The sequence below is a fragment of the Mya arenaria genome, chromosome 17 (assembly GCF_026914265.1).
Source record: "Mya arenaria isolate MELC-2E11 chromosome 17, ASM2691426v1".
NCBI lineage: Eukaryota > Metazoa > Mollusca > Bivalvia > Myida > Myidae > Mya > Mya arenaria.
The window spans coordinates 15946090-15969646 of NC_069138.1; the positions used below are offsets into that span (position 1 = coordinate 15946090).

General features: G+C 44.1%; 1 protein-coding gene across 1 annotated transcript; it reads left to right on the forward strand.

The window, feature by feature from the left end:
- The first annotated feature begins 21513 nt into the window (after window positions 1-21513).
- LOC128223224 (Kruppel-like factor 18) lies at window positions 21514-23250 on the forward strand. Its single transcript, XM_052932515.1, has one exon. The coding sequence runs from the start codon at window positions 21514-21516 to the stop codon at window positions 23248-23250; it is 1737 nt and encodes a 578-aa protein (XP_052788475.1).
- The last annotated feature ends 307 nt before the right edge of the window (window positions 23251-23557 follow it).

Consider the following 23557-nt stretch of genomic DNA (forward strand, 5'->3'; position numbering starts at 1 on the left):
AACATGAACAAAATGGAAGAAGATGAAATGGAATGAGGCGTACTTGAGACCGTGGGGAAATACAGAAGACATCGTAATCCAGGTGACAACAGCGTGTGTTACAGGGTGTTTTGGACACCAGGCCCCAATATCACGGAAATACTTAAGTCAAATCTCTAACTCGGACTCAACTCATTTCACCATATAAAAGCATAAAATTCTTCAATATCTTGCATGTTTTATACTTTTTGAATGTATATTTTCTATAGAATGTGTTGATAATTTTTTTGTCAATATTTCAAAGAAAACTAATTCTACAGCAAAAAATATACTTGAGTATTTTATAAAGAATACACAATTGTACTCAAATACATTTTTGGCTGTAGAATATTTTTCGGTAAAGGGTCAAACACAGACATTCAATATAACATGACTTTACCGGAATGCACGCAACGTTACTTGACTACCGGGATGCACGCAACGTTACATGACAACCAGAATGCACGCAACGTTACATGACTCTACCTGAATGCACGCAAAGTTACATGACTCTACCTGTATGCACGCAACGTTACTTGACTCTACCAGAATGCAAGCAACAGTACTTATATTCCGGAATGCACGCAACTTTACATGACTACCGGAACGTTACAAGACTCTACTGGGATGCATGCAGCGTTAATTTACCACCGGGGTGTACGCAACGTTACATGACTACCGGGATACATGCAGCGTCAATTTACTACCGGGATGCACGCAACGTTACTTGACTACCGGGATGCACGCAGCGTTAATTTACTTCCGGGATGCACGCAACGTTACTTGACTACCGGGATGCACGCAGCGTTAATTTACTACCGGGATGTACGCAACGTTACATTACTACCGGGATGCATGCAGCGTTAATTTACTACCGGGATGTACGCAACGTAACAAGACTCTACCGGGATGCACGCAGCGTTAATTTACTACCGGGATGCACGCAACGTTACATGACTCTACCGGAACGTTACAAGACTCTACTGGGATGCACGCGACGTTAATTGACTACCGGGATGCACACAGCGTTAATTTACTACTAGGTGCACGCAACCTTACATGACTACCGGAACGTTACAAGACTCTACCGGGATGCACGCAGCGTTAATTGACTACCGGGATGCACGCAACGTTACATGACTACCGGAACATTACAAGACTCTACTGGGATGCACGCAACGTTACATGACTACCGGAACATTACAAGACTCTACTGGGATGCACGCAACGTTACTTGACTACCGGAACATTACAAGACTCTACTGGGGTACACGCAACGTTAATTGACTACCGGGATGCACGCAAAGTTACATGACTGAACTGGGATGCACGCAACGTTACATGACTACCGGAACGTAACATGACTACCATAAAGCACGCAACGTTACTTGACTACTGGGATGCACGCAACGTTACATGACTACCGGAGAGCACGCAACGTTACATGACTACCGGAGAGCACGCAACGTTACATGACTACCGGAACGTTACATGACTACCGGAGAGCACGCAACGTTACATGACTACCGGAGAGCACGCAACGTTACATGACTACCGGAACGTAACATGACTAGCAGAAAGCACGCAACGTTACTTGACTACTGGGATGCACGCAGCGTTGCATGACTTTCAGGATACACGCAACGTTACATGACTACCGGAATGCAAGCAACGTTACATGACTACCGGAATGCACGTAACGTTACATGACTACCGGAATGCATGCAACATTACATGACAACCGGAATGCACGCAACGTTACATGACTGCCGGAATGCACGTAACGTAACATGATAACCGGAATGCACGCAACGTTAGATGACTACCGGAACATTACAAGACTCTACTGGGATGCACGCAACGTTACTTGACTACCGGAACATTACAAGACTCTACTGGGGTACACGCAACGTTAATTGACTACCGGGATGCACGCAAAGTTACATGACTGAACTGGGATGCACGCAACGTTACATGACTACCGGAACGAAACATGACAACCATAAAGCACGCAACGTTACTTGACTACTGGGATGCACGCAACGTTACATGACTACCAGAGAGCACGCAACGTTACATGACTACCGGAAAGCACGCAACGTTACATGACTACCGGAACATAACATGACTACCAGAAAGCACGCAACGTTACTTGACTACTGGGATGCACGCAGCGTTGCATGACTTTCAGGATACACGCAACGTTACATGACTACCGGAATGCAAGCAATGTTACATGACTACCGGAATACACGTAACGTTACATGCCTACCGGAATGCACGTAACTTTACATGACTACCGGAATGCATGCAACATTACAAGACAACCGGAATGCACGCAACGTTACATGACTGCCGGAATGCACGTAACGTAACATGATAACCGGAATGCACGCAACGTTACATGACAACCGGAATGCACGCAACGTTTCATGTATCTAGCGGAAAACAACCGACGTTACATAACATATTACAGTAACGGAACGGTTTGTCAGCAGACACTGAACATTACATGATCTTACCGGAAAGGTATCTTAGCCAGATCAGTTTTACATCAATCAGTGTGTCTTCGTAAGTTTTGTTAGGTTCGGATTGGTAGTAGAAATATGCTCCTGAAATAACAACACTGGTTTTAAAATAATAATTTTTACAGATTTAATCAATACTAATCCATCATATTCGGTGGCAACATGAAGGAAGTAGTTTAGGACAAATGACATATACGTCATGGTTTTAGTGTTTTGCATGCAATTCTTCATACTCCAATACACAACTGTTTACATCTAGGAGTAAAATTAGAAATGGTGTTGATCGGTGAAATTGTAAACAAGTAATGTATTTTGCACATGAACAACGACAACAGTATATTTTAATAGCGTTTGCTATTGTTTGTTTGATATTTCTCTAACAGCATAGTATTAAGTTGTATTAATCGAAAAGCATACGGACAAAACTAAATAGTGAAATGAACAAAATATAATATATCTGTAACAAACCGTTGTCTGTCCAATAACCCAAATAATTCAAGGTTAAGTCGTTATTAATGGCCTCTCGTCTAGCGTTTACAAGCTGGGGGTTAAGTCGTTCTTGCAGAGTCTCGCCCCAACACACAAATGCCTGAAATTGATGTAATTAAGTAGTGACGGGTCTTTCATGTGTATTAAATACAGTTATATGTCTTTCATGTTTATTAAATACAGTTATATCTTCACAACAAAACATATCAGGTCAGACGTTGATAGCACCATCGTGTGTTATGGGAATTTATTACGACTTCTCATATACTTTTTTGTAGAATAAAAGCACGAATAACCTCATTCAGATATAATTATAGTGCACATAAATCACAAATTTAACTCAGGTTTATAACATGTGACAGAAACAGTTGTAACATCAAAGTTAATAAGTGCCATATGACAATTATGCGCATCGTGAAAACACACATTCGAGATATTTAATCAACTCACGTCATTTATTTTTGCTCCATACTGGAGGATAGTTCTGTATTTAAATTCGGGCGGTATTTCAGTAACACCTGCCATAATTCCCCAAACAGGATGGCATCCATCACAGTCTCGCACCCACTGCGATGACGTCATATAATTGTCGTAAGGAGAATTACTACAGCAGATCATTGTAGGTTAAACAATGCAAGTGGTCCATAATTCATTCCATCGTTAATCTAAAACAAACTTCTTATGTATTTCAATGAATAAATACGTATTATTAAATATTATTTAAAACGATCAATGTATTATAAATGTTTTAACTGATATTAATATTTTCACTTTCACATTCGTCAGTTCACCACTGCAAAAGGACCACTACGGTGGTTCGTGTATATACCGTCTTTTCTTTTTTCTTTTTTTACAATTGAAAGTAAAAAACGAAAAAGGAACATCCAAATCCTTTTTAGTTTTTCTAATGATTGAAGGAAACCCCAAAATGCACCACAACCTATTCATTGGCACCACAAGGTTCAGATCGTAGTGCAGCAAGTATAACAAATAAAGTTCTAAAATTTGTAACGCGGCAACCTTTTGTCAATAAAAAAGCCACATACATGTAAAGAAAATGCTTAAACCTAAGGTATGTGAACAATTCTCACGAAAATCCAGATTTTTACGTTGTCAACACCACGTTGGATTCTTGAAAGGCATCTGGAAATATCGCCCCTTATGTAGTTTAGTAGGCGTTAACTATATGGTGACGTCATAAAGTACATGTGAAATCAGGAAATTGCAGCGCCACTCGTTTTTCGTTGTGCGCATTGTAAAATAAAAATCGAAAAACGGTTCTAATGAATCAATTTCTTTTCTTGATTTCCGTGAGTACAATTCAAATCATAGAAAAGAAAAAGCCTATCAATTTTGGTTTTAAATTCAGTCTTAAGAAAAACGAAAAATGATTTGAATGTTCCTTGTTCGTTTTTTACTTTCAATCATAAAAAAACGAAAAACGGTAAATGCAGGATAGGTTGTTTTTCGTTTTTCGTTTTACACGTTGAAAAACGAAAGAACAAAAAACGGTATGAAAAAAATAGTTTCCTTGTTTCGTATTCCGCGGTTATGATTAAAAACGGAAATAGAAAAAAAACTCAATTTTGGTTTTCTCTTCAATCATTAGAAAAACGAAAAAGGATTTTAGTGTTCCTTTTTCGTTTTTTTTTTATTATTTTCAATTGTAAAAAAACGAAAAACGAAAAGTCGGTATACACATACCCCACTACGCATCTCACAAATTTAGAATTGGTATCCGCTACATCCAATGTAGATAAGGGAACAACGAAACTTACCTTCCAGTAGTTTTATCCGTGTCACCAAACATGTAACCCCCGTAGCAGCGGAAGCCGAGATCCTCTTCCGGGTCCTGGATGTGAAAACTTGGGACGCCTGCAATTGTAGTATTGAACTCCTTTCCAGAGATTGAGGTGTTGATAGCTGCGGTTTCGTAGTGCTGAAAAATGTAAACTTTTGATTCATATTTGAACATATTGCAGTATACTTAAAGAATCTTTACAAGTATTTGCAACTTTAAGATACTGATTTTGTAAATGTAACAAATGATTGGACAACATCTCCATCCACTTAGCTACCCTGATCAGTACAATACACCACCTGCTGGAAGATGATGTTTTCTAAGTCCTATTAATGGTAATGCTAAGTTTGATGACATCGGTACAATTACACCACCTGCTGGAAGATGATGTTTTTCTGAGTCCTATATATGGTAATGCTAAGTTTGATGACATCGGTGCAATTACGCCACCTGCTGGAAGATGATGTTTTCCTGAGTCCTATATATGGTAATGCTAAGTTTGATGACATCGGTGCAATTACGCCACCTGCTGGAAGATGATGTTTTCCTGAGTCCTATTAATGGTAATGCTAAGTTTGATGACATCGGTACAATTACGGAAGATGATGTTTTTCTGAAAGATGATGTTTTTCTGAGTCCTATATATGGTAATGCTAAGTTTGATGGCATCGGTGCAATTACGCCACCTGCTGGAAGATGATGTTTTCCTGAGTCCTATATATGGTAATGCTAAGTTTGATGACATCGGTGCAATTACGCCACCGACTGGAAGATGATGTTTCCCTGAGTCCTATTAATGGTAATGCTAAGTTTGATGACATCGGTACAATTACGCCACCTGCTGGAAGATGATGTTTTCCTGAGTCCTATTAATGGTAATGCTAAGTTTGATGACATCGGTACAATTACGCCACCTGCTGTAAGATGATGTTTCCCTGAGTCCTATATATGGTAATGCTAAGTTTGATGACATCGGTGCAATTACGCCACCTGCTGGAAGATGATGTTTTCCTGAGTCCTATTAATGGTAATGCTAAGTTTGATGACATCGGTACAATTACGGCACCTGCTGGAAGATGATGTTTTTCTGAAAGATGATGTTTTTCTGAGTCCTATATATGGTAATGCTAAGTTTGATGGCATCGGTGCAATTACGCCACCTGCTGGAAGATGATGTTTTCCTGAGTCCTATATATGGTAATGCTAAGTTTGATGACATCGGTACAATTACGCCACCTGCTGGAAGATGATGTTTTCCTGAGTCCTATTAATGGTAATGCTAAGTTTGATGACATCGGTACAATTACGCCACCTGCTGTAAGATGATGTTTCCCTGAGTCCTATATATGGTAATGCTAAGTTTGATGACATCGGTGCAATTACGCCACCTGCTGGAAGATGATGTTTCCCTGAGTCCTATTAATGGTAATGCTAAGTTTGATGACATCGGTACAATTACGCCACCTGCTGTAAGATGATGTTTCCCTGAGTCCTATCAATGGTAATGCTAAGTTTGATGACATTGGTACAATTAAGCCACCTGCTGTAAGATGATGTTTCCCTGAGTCCTATATATGGTAATGCTAAGTTTGATGACATCGGTGCAATAACGCCACCGACTGGAAGATGATGTTTTCCTGAGTCCTATATATGGTAATGCTAAGTTTGATGACATCGGTGCAATTACACCACCGACTGGAAGATGATGTTTTCCTGAGTCCTATATATGGTAATGCTAAGTTTGATGACATCGGTACAATTTCACCACCTGCTGGAAGATGATGTTCTTCTGAGTCCTATTAATAATAATGCTAAGTTTGATGACATCGTAACAATTACGCCGCCTGGTGGAAGATGATGTTTTTCTGATTCCTATTAACGGTTATGCTAAGTTTGATGACATCGGTACAATTACGCCACCTGCTGGAAGATGATGTTTCCCTGAGTCCTATATATGGTAATGCTAAGTTTGATGACATCGGTGCAATTACGCCACCGACTGGAAGATGATGTTTTCCTGAGTCCTATATATGGTAATGCTAAGTTTGATGACATCGGTGCAATTACACCACCTGCTGGAAGATGATGTTTCCATGAGTCCTATATATGGTAATGCTAAGTTTGATGACATCGGTGCAATTACGCCACCTGCTGGAAGATGATGTTTCCCTGAGTCCTATTAATGGTAATGCTAAGTTTGATGACATCGGTGCAATTACACCACCTGCTGGAAGATGATGTTTCCCTGAGTCCTATTAATGGTAATGCTAAGTTTGATGACATCGGTATAATTACGCCACCTGCTGGAAGATGATGTTTTCCTGAGTCCTATTAATGGTAATGCTAAGTTTGATGACATCGGTACAATTACGCCACCTGCTGTAAGATGATGTTTCCCTGAGTCCTATATATGGTAATGCTAAGTTTGATGACATCGGTGCAATTACGCCACCTGCTGGAAGATGATGTTTCCCTGAGTCCTATATATGGTAATGCTAAGTTTGATGACATCGGTGCAATTACGCCACCTGCTGGAAGATGATGTTTTCCTGAGTCCTATTAATGGTAATGCTAAGTTTGATGACATCGGTGCAATTACACCACCTGCTGGAAGATGATGTTTTCCTGAGTCCTATTAATGGTAATGCTAAGTTTGATGACATCGGTGCAATTACGCCACCGACTGGAAGATGATGTTTCCCTGAGTCCTATTAATGGTAATGCTAAGTTTGATGACATCGGTGCAATTACACCACCTGCTGGAAGATGATGTTTCCCTGAGTCCTATTAATGGTAATGCTAAGTTTGATGACATCGGTATAATTACGCCACCTGCTGGAAGATGATGTTTTCCTGAGTCCTATTAATGGTAATGCTAAGTTTGATGACATCGGTACAATTACACCACCTGCTGGAAGATGATGTTCTTCTGAGTCCTATTAATGGTAATGGTAAGTTTGATGACATCGTAACAATTACGCCGCCTGGTGGAAGATGATGTTTTTCTGATTCCTATTAACGGTTATGCTAAGTTTGATGACATCGGTACAATTACGCCACCTGCTGGAAGATGATGTTTCCCTGAGTCCTATATATGGTAATGCTTAGTTTGATGACATCGGTACAATTACGCCACCTGCTGGAAGATGATGTTTTCCTGAGTCCTATTAAAGGTAATGCTAAGTTTGATGACATCGGTACAATTACGCCACCTGCTGGAAGATGATGTTTCCCTGAGTCCTATTGATGGTAATGCTAAGTTTGATTACCTCTTATTCTGTCCCGTATTTGTAGGTCAATATAGTCTCGTTCCATTCACGATTTCCAGTAGGAGAAACCTGGACCAATGCGAGCTTTGTCGAGCCTGAAAAAATAGCAACAATTTTTTATTTCAATATATAAGTTTAAACTTTATTCTCGATTCATTACAATATGTCGGTCCATTGAGTGCTTTGAATGTTATTCGCAACCAGTTTCTTAGATATATTGCAACATGTGTCCTTAATTGTGTCCTTAATTGTGAGATATTGGAATGACAAACAAGTCTGGGAACTGATATACACAGCAAAACTTCATCAATATCGAGCCGAGGCTTCAATATATCATAAAACCTACAAGGTGTCCAATTGTCGCCGTCCGCGTTGACAAAGGGTTCTGAACTGGTAAGCCACGCCTTCCCACCAACTGTAACTGTGGATTGACCATTTGGATACACGATCACATCCACTGGCCAGCAATACTATGGGTGAGACATATAAACGTGTAATGTTGAAAGCTTAATAATAATGATATTAATAGTAATAAAAAAATAAAAACATAAAAAAATAATAATAATAATTAAAAAAAATAAAAAATAAAAATAATAAAAATAATAATGATAATAATAATAATAATAATAATAATAATAATAATAATAATAATAATAATAATAATGACAATAATAATAATAGCAATAATAATAATAATAATAATAATAATAATAATAATAATAATAATAATAATAATAAAATAATAATGATAATAAAAATATGAAAACAATTATAATGATAATAAAAATAATAAAAATAATAATAATTATAATAATGTTTTAGTGTTTACATTGTACTAACAAGCAGTTTAGTCATATTTCCATTTTCACATTTTTAATAGCTTGTAAGATCGATTGTCCTTAAAAGAAAAAGCAAGAAACCATTTAGTTATGGACATACATAACCACTAGCAACTAGCAACATGGTCAAACGTGGGTTTGTGTCTGTTAAGACAAGACTACTTCTTTTATGTTTTATAAGAACTTTGCTCAATCGATTTATAAAGCATTCTGTTTAAATAAAGGACACGATGGAAAAGACGACTTACTTACTTTGCTGCTCACAAAAATCCATGAGAACAAAGGACAGTCCATAGCGAGTTTACCTGTACTTCATCGCACACAAGTGTTTACCTGAGTGTGTGACTATCATCCCCAAGTTTTTTATCAGCCAAGCCCCTACAATATTGACCATATAATATCCACATTATCAATGAAAAGAGCCTATCTAAGGCCAATACAACGCTTCGTTTAAACTACTTGTTTACTTTTCTGAGAAAAAAAATATCGGTACATATCTATGCCGACCAAGATTATTTGTGGTGGTGATTGTGAAAGTCGTAGTCTTAGTAGCAGAAGCAGCAGCAGCGGCGATGCCGGTGGGTAGCAGTACCAGTGGCAGTGGCAGTAGTTTATTCGCGTTCCATAAGGTCAGACATTGAATTTTTTCGTGTAACATGTTGAAGTTAAAATGTAAGAGCTAGTTTTAATTATTTCTAAAAATGTGAAAGAAAATGCTATATTTTGCAGAAAAGCGTTAGAAAACCAGTGTTTATTGGAAACATTGTAGGCGTTGATTACAAAACAGTTGTTATTATTATCGTAGGCGCTGAAACGCATGGACTTACCATTATCGTAGGCGCTGAAACGCATGGACTTACCATTATCGTAGGCGCTTAAACGCATGAACTTACTATTATCGCAGGCGCTTAAACGCATGGACTTACCATTATCGTAGGCGCTTAACCGCATACTATCAATTATCGTAGGCGCTTAATCGCATGGACTTACCATTATCGTAGGCGCTTAAACGCATGAACTTACTGTTATCGTAGGCGCTGAAACGCATGTACTTACCACATGTACTAACCATTATCGTAGGCGCTGAAGCGCATGAACTTATCATTATCACAGGCGCTTAAACGCATGTACTAACCATTATGGCAGGCGCTTAAACGCATGGACTTACCATTATCGCAGGCAAGCGCATGGACATACCATTTTCGCAGGCGCTTAAAGGCATGGACTTACCATTATCGCAGGCGCTTAAAGGCATGGACTTACCATTATCGTAGGCGCTGAAACGCATGGACTTACCATTATCGTAGGCATTTAAACGCATGGACTTACCATAATCGTAGGCGCTTAAACGCATGGACTTACCAATATCGTAGGCGCTGAAACGCATGAACTTACCGTTATCGCAGGCGCTTAAACGCATGGACTTAGCATTATCGTAGGCGCTGAAACGCATGAACTTACCGTTATCGCAGGCGCTTAAACGCATGGACTTAGCATTATCGTAGGCGCTAAAAGGCACGGATTTACCGTTATCGTAGGCGCTTTAACATATGGATTTACCATTATCGTAGGCGCTTAAACGCATAAACTTACCATTATCGTAGGCGCTGAAAGGCATGAACTTACCATTGTCGTAGGCGCTTAAACGCATGTACTAACCATTGTCGTAGGCGCTTAAACGCATGAACTTACCACTATCGTAGGCGCTGAAACGTATGGACTAAGCATTATCGTAGGCGCAAAAAGGCATGAACTTACCGTTATCGTAGGCATTTAAACGCATGGACTTACCGTTATCGTAGGCAATTAAACGCATGGACTAAGCATTATCGTAGGCGCTTAAACGCATGAACTTACCGTTATCGTAGGCGCAAAAAGGCATGAACTTACCGTTATCGCAGGTGCTTTAACGCATGGACTTAGCATTGTCGTAGGCTCAAAAAGGCATGAACTTACCGTTATCGCAGGTGCTTTAACGCATGGACTTAGCATTATCGTAGGCGCAAAAAGGCATGAACTTACCGTTATCGCAGGTGCTTTAACACATGGACTTAGCATTGTCGTAGGCGCAAAAAGGCATGAACTTACCGTTATCGCAGGTGCTTTAACGCATGGACTTAGCATTATCGTAGGCGCAAAAAGGCATGAACTTACCGTTATCGCAGGTGCTTTAACACATGGACTTAGCATTGTCGTAGGCGCAAAAAGGCATGAACTTACCGTTATCGCAGGTGCTTTAACGCATGGACTTAGCATTATCGTAGGCGCAAAAAGGCATGGACCTACCATTATCGTAGGCGCTGAAACGCATGTACTTACCATCGTCGTAGGCGCTGAAACGCATGAACTTACTATTATCGTAGATAGATATTTATTTTCCTCCATTACATGAATAGCAAAGAACATCACATTAGAAATACAAAGTAAGATATGTATCAAAACACACAAGCAGTGACACACAAAATATAGTTCAGATGCAAATTTTTAGGCAAAAGCTAGACCGAAAGCGAAATTCTAGAATCCAACTTTGCATCACACTTAAGTTATAAATCAAACATTTAACATGTTTTTCAATAATATCATTATGATAAACATCGGAAAATGAGATGTTGTCCACACATAAGTGCAAACCTAGCCTGGAGACGAAGTAACTAGGTACAAGAGTTGGCGCTGAAAGGCATGTAATTTTCACTAGTTGGCGCTGAAATGCATGTGATTACCACTAGTTGGCGCTGAAAGGCATGTGATTACCACTAGTTGGCGCTGAAAGGCATGTGATTACCACTAGTTGGCGCTGAAAGGCATGTGATTACCACTAGTTGGCGCTGAAAGGCATGTGATTATCACTAGTTGGCGCCGAAATGCATGTGATTATCACTAGTTGGCGCCGAAAGGCATGTGATTTTCACTAGTTGGCGCTGAAAGGCATGTGATTTTCACTAGTTGGCGCTGAAAGGCATGTACTTATTTTATCGTTGGCACTTACGGTGAAGTTACCATTTGGATGTAAGAACTAAGCAATACGTTGCAATATATGCATGTAGGCAGTATAGGATGTATGCATTACACATTTACATGATCCGAAGTGTTACGTAAACGCTCTTCCATAGTTTAATATGTCAGGGAATTTAAATAAATTACGCTAGAAATTTGAAATTTGAATTCTAAAAAAAAGGTATCAATGCCCAATAATGTCAATTATACATGCGACTAATGGATGCTGGTGATCACTATTTATTTTGCAACTAAAAAGTGTATCAATTTTATAAGTGAATGAAGGATGGATATACATGTACACTATACCGAAATCAATTGTAAAAACATCTTGTTTCGGCCAAAAATGGAAAAGATTTATAAACTGAATGTTGATAAATGAAAATGTTTATTGTATTCTTATGTATTGTATTTATGATATGTGTTAAAATATCCAAGTGAATACTCTAACAGACTTAACAATCTTATTACAACACGAAAGGCGTGACAATGATTGACTACGGGCAAACGACATACTGTCAATTAAGTTGTTAAAAGTATTTATTATAACACTAAAATGAAAATAGTCTGGTTGCCACACTGTTGAAATCCACACAACATCATAAGAGCATTTCTAAACAGATGATAGTAGTAGTAGTAGAAGTAGTAGTAGTAGTAGTAGTAGTAGTAGTAGTAGTAGTAGTAGTAGTAGTAGGAGTATGAGTAGTAGTAGTTGTTGTAATAGTAGTAGCAGTAGTAGTTGTAGAGGTAGTAGTAGTAGTAGTAGTAGTAGTAGTAGTAGTAGTAGTAGTAGTAGTAGTAGTAGTAGTAGTAGTAGTAGTAGTAGTAGTAGTAGTAGTTGTAGTAGTAGTAGTAGCTGTAGTAGTAGTAGTAGCTGTAGTAGTAGCTGTAGTAGTAGTAGTAGTAGCTGTAGTAGTACTACTAGCAGTTTATGTGACATCCTAAATGTTTCTATTTAAAACATGTCAACCACAGACCGAAGGCCGGTCACCAGTCCAATACTTCCCCTACTTTAGTCTCAATAAACATCCCTTATGTAACCATTGTCGATTTTGTCACTATGTCTACCCGGAAGTCGAAAACCCGTCGGCCTCTCGAATATAAAACTAAAATTTTACTCCTTCAAATCACTTTCAAAATATTTGGAGTCCGATAGATAAACAAAGTGAGTAAAAAGTGTTCAAAAATAAATTATGTATTTGGATTCTGAAATTTATATTACTATATTGTCATTTTTCAAACCAAAATTGATTTCATTTGTCATTTTCGAAACTGAAAGGTTCAAATAAATATACTGAGCATTATAGTACGCAATTTTAAGTTAATAATTGAATAAAATCACAATATTTTGCACGTGGAAATATTTATTCCTCTGTTTGCTTTTGAACATTAAAGTGTCTAGAAATGTATCGAACGAAATTGTTCAAACAGTTTTACCTCCCTTATTTTAGCCGTAGCCATGCAGACCTCAGCTGTTGCTTTCCTCGCCTTCGCCTGTGTGATCGGGTGCGCCCTGGCCCAGTTCGGCTACCCCACCGCCGCATCATCCTCATCCGGGGGATTCGGAATGTGTAAGTAATTCATTTGATTTGGACATTATTTTCTTTAAGGTTGATGAGAGGAAGAGTTATTATATCCTCGCTTTATGTACATTTCTGTAAAAGAAGTCTTGCAAGAGTTCTATGTGTTCTAATAAAGGAAATGCTAGATATCCTTCTCATTCAAAACGGTTTAGAAGTGTTGTACGAAAAGTGTTCAACTTAGCTTACACTATTATTTTATTTACGAACCTAATCACCAACCACCACCCTCGCCTTTTCAGTGTTACCCCTGCTCCTACTCGTTGTCCTGGTCTTCTCAGGCGGGTTTGGCTCCTCCTCAAGCACCGGAAAAACCACCTTCATCTACGGAAACTTCTCCGGACCGTAAGTACTCGCCATTCAGAATTCTGTTTCACGTTAAACATTTAAAGATGTATTGAGTTCAAATCTTTCCGACATTTTCCTTAATTCCTCGATTAGAAATATCAATGTCAAGCTGATGAATAAAGTATTATTCACCACGCAGGTACTAGTAAAAGGAAAATAATCATATGACTAAGCGATGTAACAGGGTAATATGAAGTATAATTTACTAATATGTTGTGGTTTGTGATTTCAGTACTGGTGGCAAGTAAGCGCTAAATACTTCCGAAGACGAAAAGCTGAGATGGCTCATCAACTGCTCCTTATATCACGTGCTCGAATACGTCACTTCCGGCCTCGTTTTAAATCCAGAATTACCATCAGATGTGTTGTTTTTTGTTATCATTTGTTGGTTTATATTTATTGAAAATAAATTATTTTAAAATCATATAGATTTGTCTATAATCCGTCGTCATAGTCTAAGAACTTAAATATCGAAAAGCGCTGACATGAATCTGTTACTCATTCTTTTAATTTCAAGTATTAGCATATCAACACGGGGTCATCTACCGCACGAGGTGTTGTTCTGAGTACGCACACACATGGCTCTGCCGCACGAGGTGTTGTTCTGAATGCGCACGCAAATGGCTCTGCCGCACGAGGTGTTGTTCTGAGTATGCAAGCACGTGGCTCTGTCGCACGATGTGTTATTCTGAGTACGCACACACATGGCTCTGCCGCACGATGTGTTGTTCTGAGTACGCACACACATGGCTCTGCCGCACAAGGTGTTGTTCTGAGTACGCACACACATGGCTCTGCCGCACAAGGTGTTGTTCTGAGTACGTGCATACACATGGCTCTGCCGCACAAGGTGTTGTTCTGAGTACGTGCATACACATGGCTCTGCCGCACAAGGTGTTGTTCTGAGTACGTGCATACACATGGCTCTGCCGCACGAGGTGTTGTGCTGAGTACGCGCATACACATGCCTCTGCCGCACAAGGTGTTGTTCTGAATACGCGCATACACATGGCTCTGCCGCACGAGGTGTTGTTCTGAGTACGTGCATACACATGGCTCTGCCGCACGAGGTGTTGTTCTGAGTACGCGCATACACATGGCTCTGCCGCACGAGGTGTTGTTCTGAGTACGCGCATACACATGGCTCTGCCGCACAAGGTGTTGTTCTGAGTACGCGCATACACATGGCTCTGCCGCACGAGGTGTTGTTCTGAGTACGCGCATACACATGGCTCTGCCGCACAAGGTGTTGTTCTGAGTACGCGCATACACATGGCTCTGCCGCACAAGGTGTTGTTCTGAGTACGCGCATACACATGGCTCTGCCGCACGAGGTGTTGTTCTGAGTACGCGCATACACATGGCTCTGCCGCACAAGGTGTTGTTCTGAGTACGCGCATACACATGGCTCTGCCGCACGAGGTGTTGTTCTGAGTACGTGGTGTTGTTCTGAGTACGTGCATACACATGGCTCTGCCGCACGAGGTGTTGTTAATACGCGCATACACATGGGTCTGCCGCACGAGGTGTTGTGCTGAGTACGCGCATACACATGCCTCTGCCGCACGAGGTGTTGTTCTGAATACGCGCATACACATGGCTCTGCCGCACGAGGTGTTGTTCTGAGTACGCGCATACACATGGCTCTGCCGCACGAGGTGTTGTTCTGAGTACGCGCATACACATGGCTCTGCCGCACGAGGTGTTGTTCTGAGTACGCGCATACACATGGCTCTGCCGCACGAGGTGTTGTTCTGAGTACGCGCATACACATGGCTCTGCCGCACGAGGTGTTGTTCTGAGTACGCGCATACACATGGCTCTGCCGCACGAGGTGTTGTTCTGAGTACGCGCATACACATGGCTCTGCCGCACGAGGTGTTGTTCTGAGTACGCGCATACACATGGCTCTGCCGCACGAGGTGTTGTTCTGAGTACGCGCATACACATGGCTCTGCCGCACGAGGTGTTGTTCTGAATACGCGCATACACATGGCTCTGTCGCACCAGGTGTTGTTCTGAGTACGCGCATACACATGGCTCTGCCGCACCAGGTGTTGTTCTGAGTACGCGCATACACATGGCTCTGCCGCACGAGGTGTTGTTCTGAGTACGCGCATACACATGCCTCTGCCGCACGAGGTGTTGTGCTGAGTACGCGCATACACATGCCTCTGCCGCACGAGGTGTTGTGCTGAGTACGCGCATACACATGCCTCTGCCGCACGAGGTGTTGTGCTGAGTACGCGCATACACATGCCTCTGCCGCACGAGGTGTTGTGCTGAGTACGTGCATACACATGGCTCTGCCGCACGAGGTGTTGTGCTGAGTAAGTGCATACACATGGCTCTGCCGCACGAGGTGTTGTGCTGAGTACGTGCATACACATGGCTCTGCCGCACGAGGTGTTGTTCTTAGTACGCGCATACACATGGCTCTGCCGCACGAGGTGTTGTGCTGAGTACGCGCATACACATGGCTCTGCCGCACGAGGTGTTGTGCTGAGTACGCGCATACACATGGCTCTGCCGCACGAGGTGTTGTGCTGAGTACGCGCATACACATGGCTCTGCCGCACAAGGTGTTGTTCTTAGTACGCGCATACACATGGCTCTGCCGCACGAGGTGTTGTTCTTAGTACGTGCATACACATGGCTCTGCCGCACGAGGTGTTGTGCTGAGTACAAGGTGTTGTTCTTAGTACGTGCATACACATGCCTCTGCCGCACAAGGTGTTGTTCTTAGTACGTGCATACACATGCCTCTGCGGCACAAGGTGTTGTTCTTAGTACGCGCATACACATGGCTCTGCCGCACGAGGTGTTGTTCTTAGTACGTGCATACACATGCCTCTGCGGCACAAGGTGTTGTTCTTAGTACGTGCATACACATGCCTCTGCCGCACAAGGTGTTGTTCTTAGTACGTGCATACACATGCCTCTGCCGCACGAGGTGTTGTTCTGAGTACGTGCATACACATGCCTCTGCGGCACAAGGTGTTGTTCTGAGTACGTGCATACACATGCCTCTGCCGCACAAGGTGTTGTTCTTAGTACGTGCATACACATGCCTCTGCGGCACAAGGTGTTGTTCTTAGTACGTGCATACACATGCCTCTGCCGCACGAGGTGTTGTTCTGAGTACGCGCATACACATGCCTCTACCGCACAAGGTGTTGTTCTTAGTACGCGCATACACATGCCTCTGCCGCACAAGGTGTTGTTCTGAGTACGTGCATACACATGGCTCTGCCGCACGAGGTGTTGTTCTTAGTACGTGCATACACATGCCTCTGCCGCACAAGGTGTTGTTCTGAGTACGTGCATACACATGCCTCTGCCGCACGAGGTGTTGTGCTTAGTACGTGCATACACATGCCTCTGCCGCACAAGGTGTTGTTCTGAGTACGTGCATACACATGGCTCTGCCGCACGAGGTGTTGTTCTTAGTACGTGCATACACATGCCTCTGCCGCACGAGGTGTTGTTCTTAGTACGTGCATAAACATGCCTCTGCTGCACAAGGTGTTGTTCTGAGTACGTGCATACACATGCCTCTGCCGCACGAGGTGTTGTTCTGAGTACGCGCATACACATGCCTCTGCCGCACAAGGTGTTGTTCTTAGTACGCGCATACACATGCCTCTGCCGCACGAGGTGTTGTTCTGAGTACGTGCATACACATGGCTCTGCCGCACAAGGTGTTGTTCTGAGTACGTGCATACACATGCCTCTGCCGCACAAGGTGTTGTTCTGAGTACGTGCATACACATGGCTCTGCCGCACGAGGTGTTGTTCTGAGTACGTGCATACACATGGCTCTGCCGCACGAGGTGTTGTTCTGAGTACGTGCATACACATGCCTCTGCGGCACAAGGTGTTGTTCTTAGTACGCACACAAATGGCTCTGCCGCACAAGGTGTTGTTCTGAGTACGCGCATACACATGCCTCTGCCGCACAAGGTGTTGTTCTTAGTACGTGCATACACATGCCTCTGCCGCACAAGGTGTTGTTCTGAGTACGTGCATACACATGGCTCTGCCGCACGAGGTGTTGTTCTTAGTACGTGCATAAACATGCCTCTGCCGCACAAGGTGTTGTTCTGAGTACGTGCATACACATGGCTCTGCCGCACGAGGTGTTGTTCTTAGTACGTGCATACACATGCCTCTGCCGCACGAGGTGTTGTTCTTAGTACGTGCATAAACATGCCTCTGCTGCACAAGGTGTTGTTCTGAGTACGTGCATACACATGCCTCTGCCGCACGAGGTGTTGTTCTGAGTACGCGCATACACATGCCTCTGCCGCACAAGGTGTTGTTCTTAGTACGCGCATACACATGCCTCTGCCGCACGAGGTGTTGTTCTGAGTACGTGCATACACATGGCTCTGCCGCACAAGGTGTTGTTCTGAGTACGTGCATACACATGCCTCTGCCGCACAAGGTGTTGTTCTGAGTACGTGCATACACATGGCTCTGCCGCACGAGGTGTTGTTCTGAGTACGTGCATACACATGGCTCTGCCGCACGAGGTGTTGTTCTGAGTACGTGCATACACATGCCTCTGCGGCACAAGGTGTTGTTCTTAGTACGCACACAAATGGCTCTGCCGCACAAGGTGTTGTTCTGAGTACGCGCATACACATGCCTCTGCCGCACAAGGTGTTGTTCTTAGTACGTGCATACACATGCCTCTGCCGCACAAGGTGTTGTTCTGAGTACGCGCATACACATGCCTCTGCCGCACGAGGTGTTGTTCTTAGTACGTGCATAAACATGCCTCTGCCGCACAAGGTGTTGTTCTGAGTACGCGCATACACATGCCTCTACCGCACGAGGTGTTGTTCTGAGTACGCGCATACACATGGCTCTGCCGCACAAGGTGTTGTTCTTAGTACGTGCATACACATGCCTCTGCCACACGAGGTGTTGTTCTGAGTACGTGCATACACATGGCTCTGCCGCACGAGGTGTTGTTCTTAGTACGCGCATACACATGGCTCTACCGCACAAGGTGTTGTTCTGAGTACGCGCATACACATGCCTCTGCCGCACAAGGTGTTGTTCTTAGTACGTGCATACACATGGCTCTGCCGCACAAGGTGTTGTTCTTAGTACGTGCATACACATGCCTCTGCCGCACGAGGTGTTGTTCTTAGTACGTGCATACACATGCCTCTGCCACACGAGGTGTTGTTCTGAGTACGTGCATACACATGGCTCTGCCACACGAGGTGTTGTTCTGAGTACGTGCATACACATGCCTCTGCCGCACAAGGTGTTGTTCTTAGTACGTGCATACACATGCCTCTGCCGCACAAGGTGTTGTTCTGAGTACGTGCATACACATGCCTCTGCCGCACGAGGTGTTGTTCTTAGTACGTGCATACACATGCCTCTGCCGCACAAGGTGTTGTTCTTAGTACGTGCATACACATGCCTCTGCCGCACGAGGTGTTGTTCTTAGTACGTGCATACACATGCCTCTGCCGCACAAGGTGTTGTTCTTAGTACGTGCATACACATGCCTCTGCCACACGAGGTGTTGTTCTGAGTACGTGCATACACATGCCTCTGCCGCACGAGGTGTTGTTCTTAGTACGTGCATACACATGCCTCTGCCGCACAAGGTGTTGTTCTTAGTACGTGCATACACATGCCTCTGCCGCACGAGGTGTTGTTCTTAGTACGTGCATACACATGCCTCTGCCGCACAAGGTGTTGTTCTTAGTACGTGCATACACATGCCTCTGCGGCACGAGGTGTTGTTCTTAGTACGTGCATACACATGGCTCTGCCGCACAAGGTGTTGTTCTGAGTACGCGCATACACATGGCTCTGCCGCACAAGGTGTTGTTCTGAGTACGTGCATACACATGCCTCTGCCGCACAAGGTGTTGTTCTGAGTACGCGCATACACATGCCTCTGCCGCACGAGGTGTTGTTCTGAGTACGCGCATACACATGCCTCTGCCGCACAAGGTGTTGTTCTTAATACGCGCATACACATGCCTCTGCCGCACAAGGTGTTGTTCTGAGTACGCGCATACACATGCCTCTGCCGCAGGAGGTGTTGTTCTGAGTACGCGCATACACATGCCTCTGCCGCACAAGGTGTTGTTCTGAGTACGCACACAAATGGCTCTGCCGCACGAGGTGTTGTTCTGAGTACGCACAGACATGACTCAGCCACACGAGGTGTTGTTCTGAGAACGCACACACATTGCCCGGCTGCACGAGGTGTTGCTCTGAGTGCAAACACACATGGCTCTGCTGCACGAGGTTTTGTTCTGAGTACGCACAGACATCGCTCTGCCGCACCAGGTGTTGTTCTGAGTACGCACAGACATGGCTCTGCCGCACCAGGTGTTGTTCTGAGTACGCACAGACATGGCTCTGCCACACGTGGATCTGCCGCACAAGGTGTTGTTCTGAGTGCGCAAACACATGGTTCTGACGCACGAGGTGTTGTTTTGAGTGCGAACACACATGGCTCTGAAGCACGAGGTGTTGTTCTGAGTACACACAGACATTGCCCAGCCGCACGAGGTGATGCTCTGATTACGCACACATATGGCTCTGCCACACGAGGTGTAGTTCTGAGTACGCACACCCATGGCTCTGTCGCACGAGGTGTTGTTCTGAGTGCGAACACACATGGCTCTGCCGCACGAGGTGTCGTTCTGAGTGCAAACAAACATGACTCTGAAGCACGAGGTGTTGTTCTGAGTGCGCACACACATGGCTCTGCCGCACGAGGTGTTGTTCTGAGTACGAACACCCATGGTTCTGCCGCACAAGGTGCTGTTCTGAGTACGCACACAATTGGCTCTGCCGCACGAGGTGTTGTTCTGAGTGCGAACACCCATGGCTCTGCCGCACAAGGTGTTGTTCTGAGTACGCACTCACATGGCTCTGCCGCACGAGGTGTTCTTCTGAGTACGCACACACATGGCTCTGCCGCACGAGGTGTTGTTTTGAGTACGCACACACATGGCTCTGCCGCACGAGGTGTTGTTCTGAGTACGCACACACATGGCTCTGCCGCACAAGGTGTTGTTCTGACTACGCGCACACACATGGCTCTGCCGCACGAGGTGTTGTTCTGAGTACGCACACACATGGCTCTGCCGCACGAGGTGTTGTTCTGAGTGCGCACACACATGGCTCTGCCGAACGAGGTGTTTTTCTGAGTACGAACACACATGGCTCTGCCGCACGAGGTTTTGTTCTGAGTACGCACACAGATGCGCTGCCGCACGAGGTATTGTTCTGAGAGCGCAAACACATGGCTCTGCCACACGAGGTGTTGTTTTGAGTGCGAACACACATGGCTCTGCCGCACGAGGTGTTGTTCTGAGTGCGCAAACACATGGCTATGACGCACAAGATGTTGTTTTGAGTGCGAACACACATGGCTCTGCCGCACGAGGTGTTGTTCTGAGTACACACATATTGCCCGGTAGCACGAGGTGTTGCTCTGAGTACGCACACACATGGCTCTGCCACACGAGGTGTAGTTCTGAGTGCAGACACGATTTTCTGTGCCGCAAGAGGTGTTGTTCTGAATGCGAACACACATGGCTCGTGTGGAATAGCCATGTTTGTGCACGTACTCAGAACAACACCTCGTGCGGCAGAGCTATGTGTGTGCGTCATCAGAACAACACCTCGTGTGGCAGAGCCATGTGTGTTCGTATTCAGAACAACACCTCCTACGGCAAATCAAATCGTGTTCGCACTCAGAACAACACCTCGTGTGGCAGAGCCATTTGTGTGCGCACTCAGAACAACACTTCGTGCGGCAGGGGTCATGTTTGTTCGCACTCAGAACAACACCTCGTGCGGCAGAGTCATGTGTGTGTGCACTCAGAACGACACCTCGTGCGACAGAGCCATGTGTGTTCGCACTCAGAACAACACCTCGTGCGACAGAGCCATGTGTGTTCGCACTCAGAACAACACCTCGTGCGACAGAGCCATGTGTGTTCGCACTCAGAACAACACCTCGTGCGACAGAGCCATGTGTGTTCGCACTCAGAACAACACCTCGTGCGGCAGAGGTCATGTGTGTTCGCACTCAGAACAACACCTCGTTCGGCAGAGGTCATGTGTGCTCGCACTCAGAACAACACCTATTGCGGCAGAGGTCATGTGTGTTCGCACTCAGAACAACACCTCGTGCAGGAGAGGTCATGTGTGTTCGCACTCAAAACAACACCTATTGCGGCAGAGGTCATGTGTGTTCGCACTCAGAACAACACCTATTGCGGCAGAGGTCATGTGTGTTCGCACTCAGAACAACACCTCGTTCGGCAGAGGTCATGTGTGCTCGCACTCAGAACAACACCTATTGCGGCAGAGGTCATGTGTGTTCGCACTCAGAACAACACCTCGTGCAGGAGAGGTCATGTGTGTTCGCACTCAGAACAACACCTATTGCGGCAGAGGTCATGTGTGTTCGCACTCAGAACAACACCTATTGCGGCAGAGGTCATGTGTGTTCGCACTCAGAACAACACCTATTGCGGCAGAGGTCATGTGTGTTCGCACTCAGAACAACACCTATTGCGGCAGAGGTCATGTGTGTTCGCACTCAGAACAACACCTCGTGCAGGAGAGGTCATGTGTGTTCGCACTCAGAACAACACCTCGTGCAGGAGAGGTCATGTGTGTTCGCACTCAGAACAACACCTCGTGCAGGAGAGGTCATGTGTATTCGCATTCAGAACAACACCACGTTCGGCAGAGGCATGTGTGTTCGCGTTCAGAACAACACCTCGTGCGGCAGAGCCTTGTGTGTTCGCACTCAAAACAACACTGTGTCTGGCAGAGCAATGTGTGGGCGTTCTCATAACAACACCACGTGCGACAGAGCCATGGGTGTGCGTACTCAGAACTACACCTCATGTGGCAGAGCCAAGTGTGTTCGTACTCAGAGCAACACCTCGTGCGGCCGGGCAATGTGTGTGCGTACTCAGAACAACACCTCGTGCGGCAGAGCCATGTGTGTTCGCACTCAAAACAACACCTCGTGCGTCAGAGCCATGTGTTTGCGCACTCAGAACAACACCTCGTGTGGCAGAGCCATGTGTGTTCGCACTTAGAACAACACCTCGTGCAGCAGAGCCATGTGTGCTCGCATTTAGAACAACACCTCATGTGTCAGAGCCATGTGTGTTCGCACTTAGAACAACACCTCGTGCAGCAGAGCCATGTGTGCTCGCATTTAGAACAACACCTCGTGTGTCAGAGTCATGTGTGTGCGTTCTCATATCAACACCTCGTGTGTCAAATCCATGTGTGCGTACTCATAACAACACCTCGTGTGTCAGAGCCATGTGTGTGCGTACTCAGAACATCACCTCGTGCGGCAGATGACCCCGTGTTTGTATGTACTTGAAATTTAAAGAATGACTAACATATTTATGCAGCGCTTTGCGATATTTTATTTATTAGACTATGACAAAGGAATAAAGACAAATCTATGTGATTTAAGAATAATTTATATTCAATAAATAAAAACCAACAAATGATAACAAAAAACAACACATCTGATGGCAATTCTGGATTTAAAACAAGTCCGGAAGTGACGTATTCGAGCACGTGATATAAGGTGCCGTTGATGAGACATCTCAGCTTTTCGTCTTAGGATGTTTTTAGCGCTTACTTGCCACCAGTTCTGAAA

Coding starts and splice junctions, on each gene's coding strand:
- LOC128223224 (XM_052932515.1), top strand. CDS start 21,514: ATGTGTGTGCGTCATCAGAACAACACCTCGTGTGGCAGAGCCATGTGT.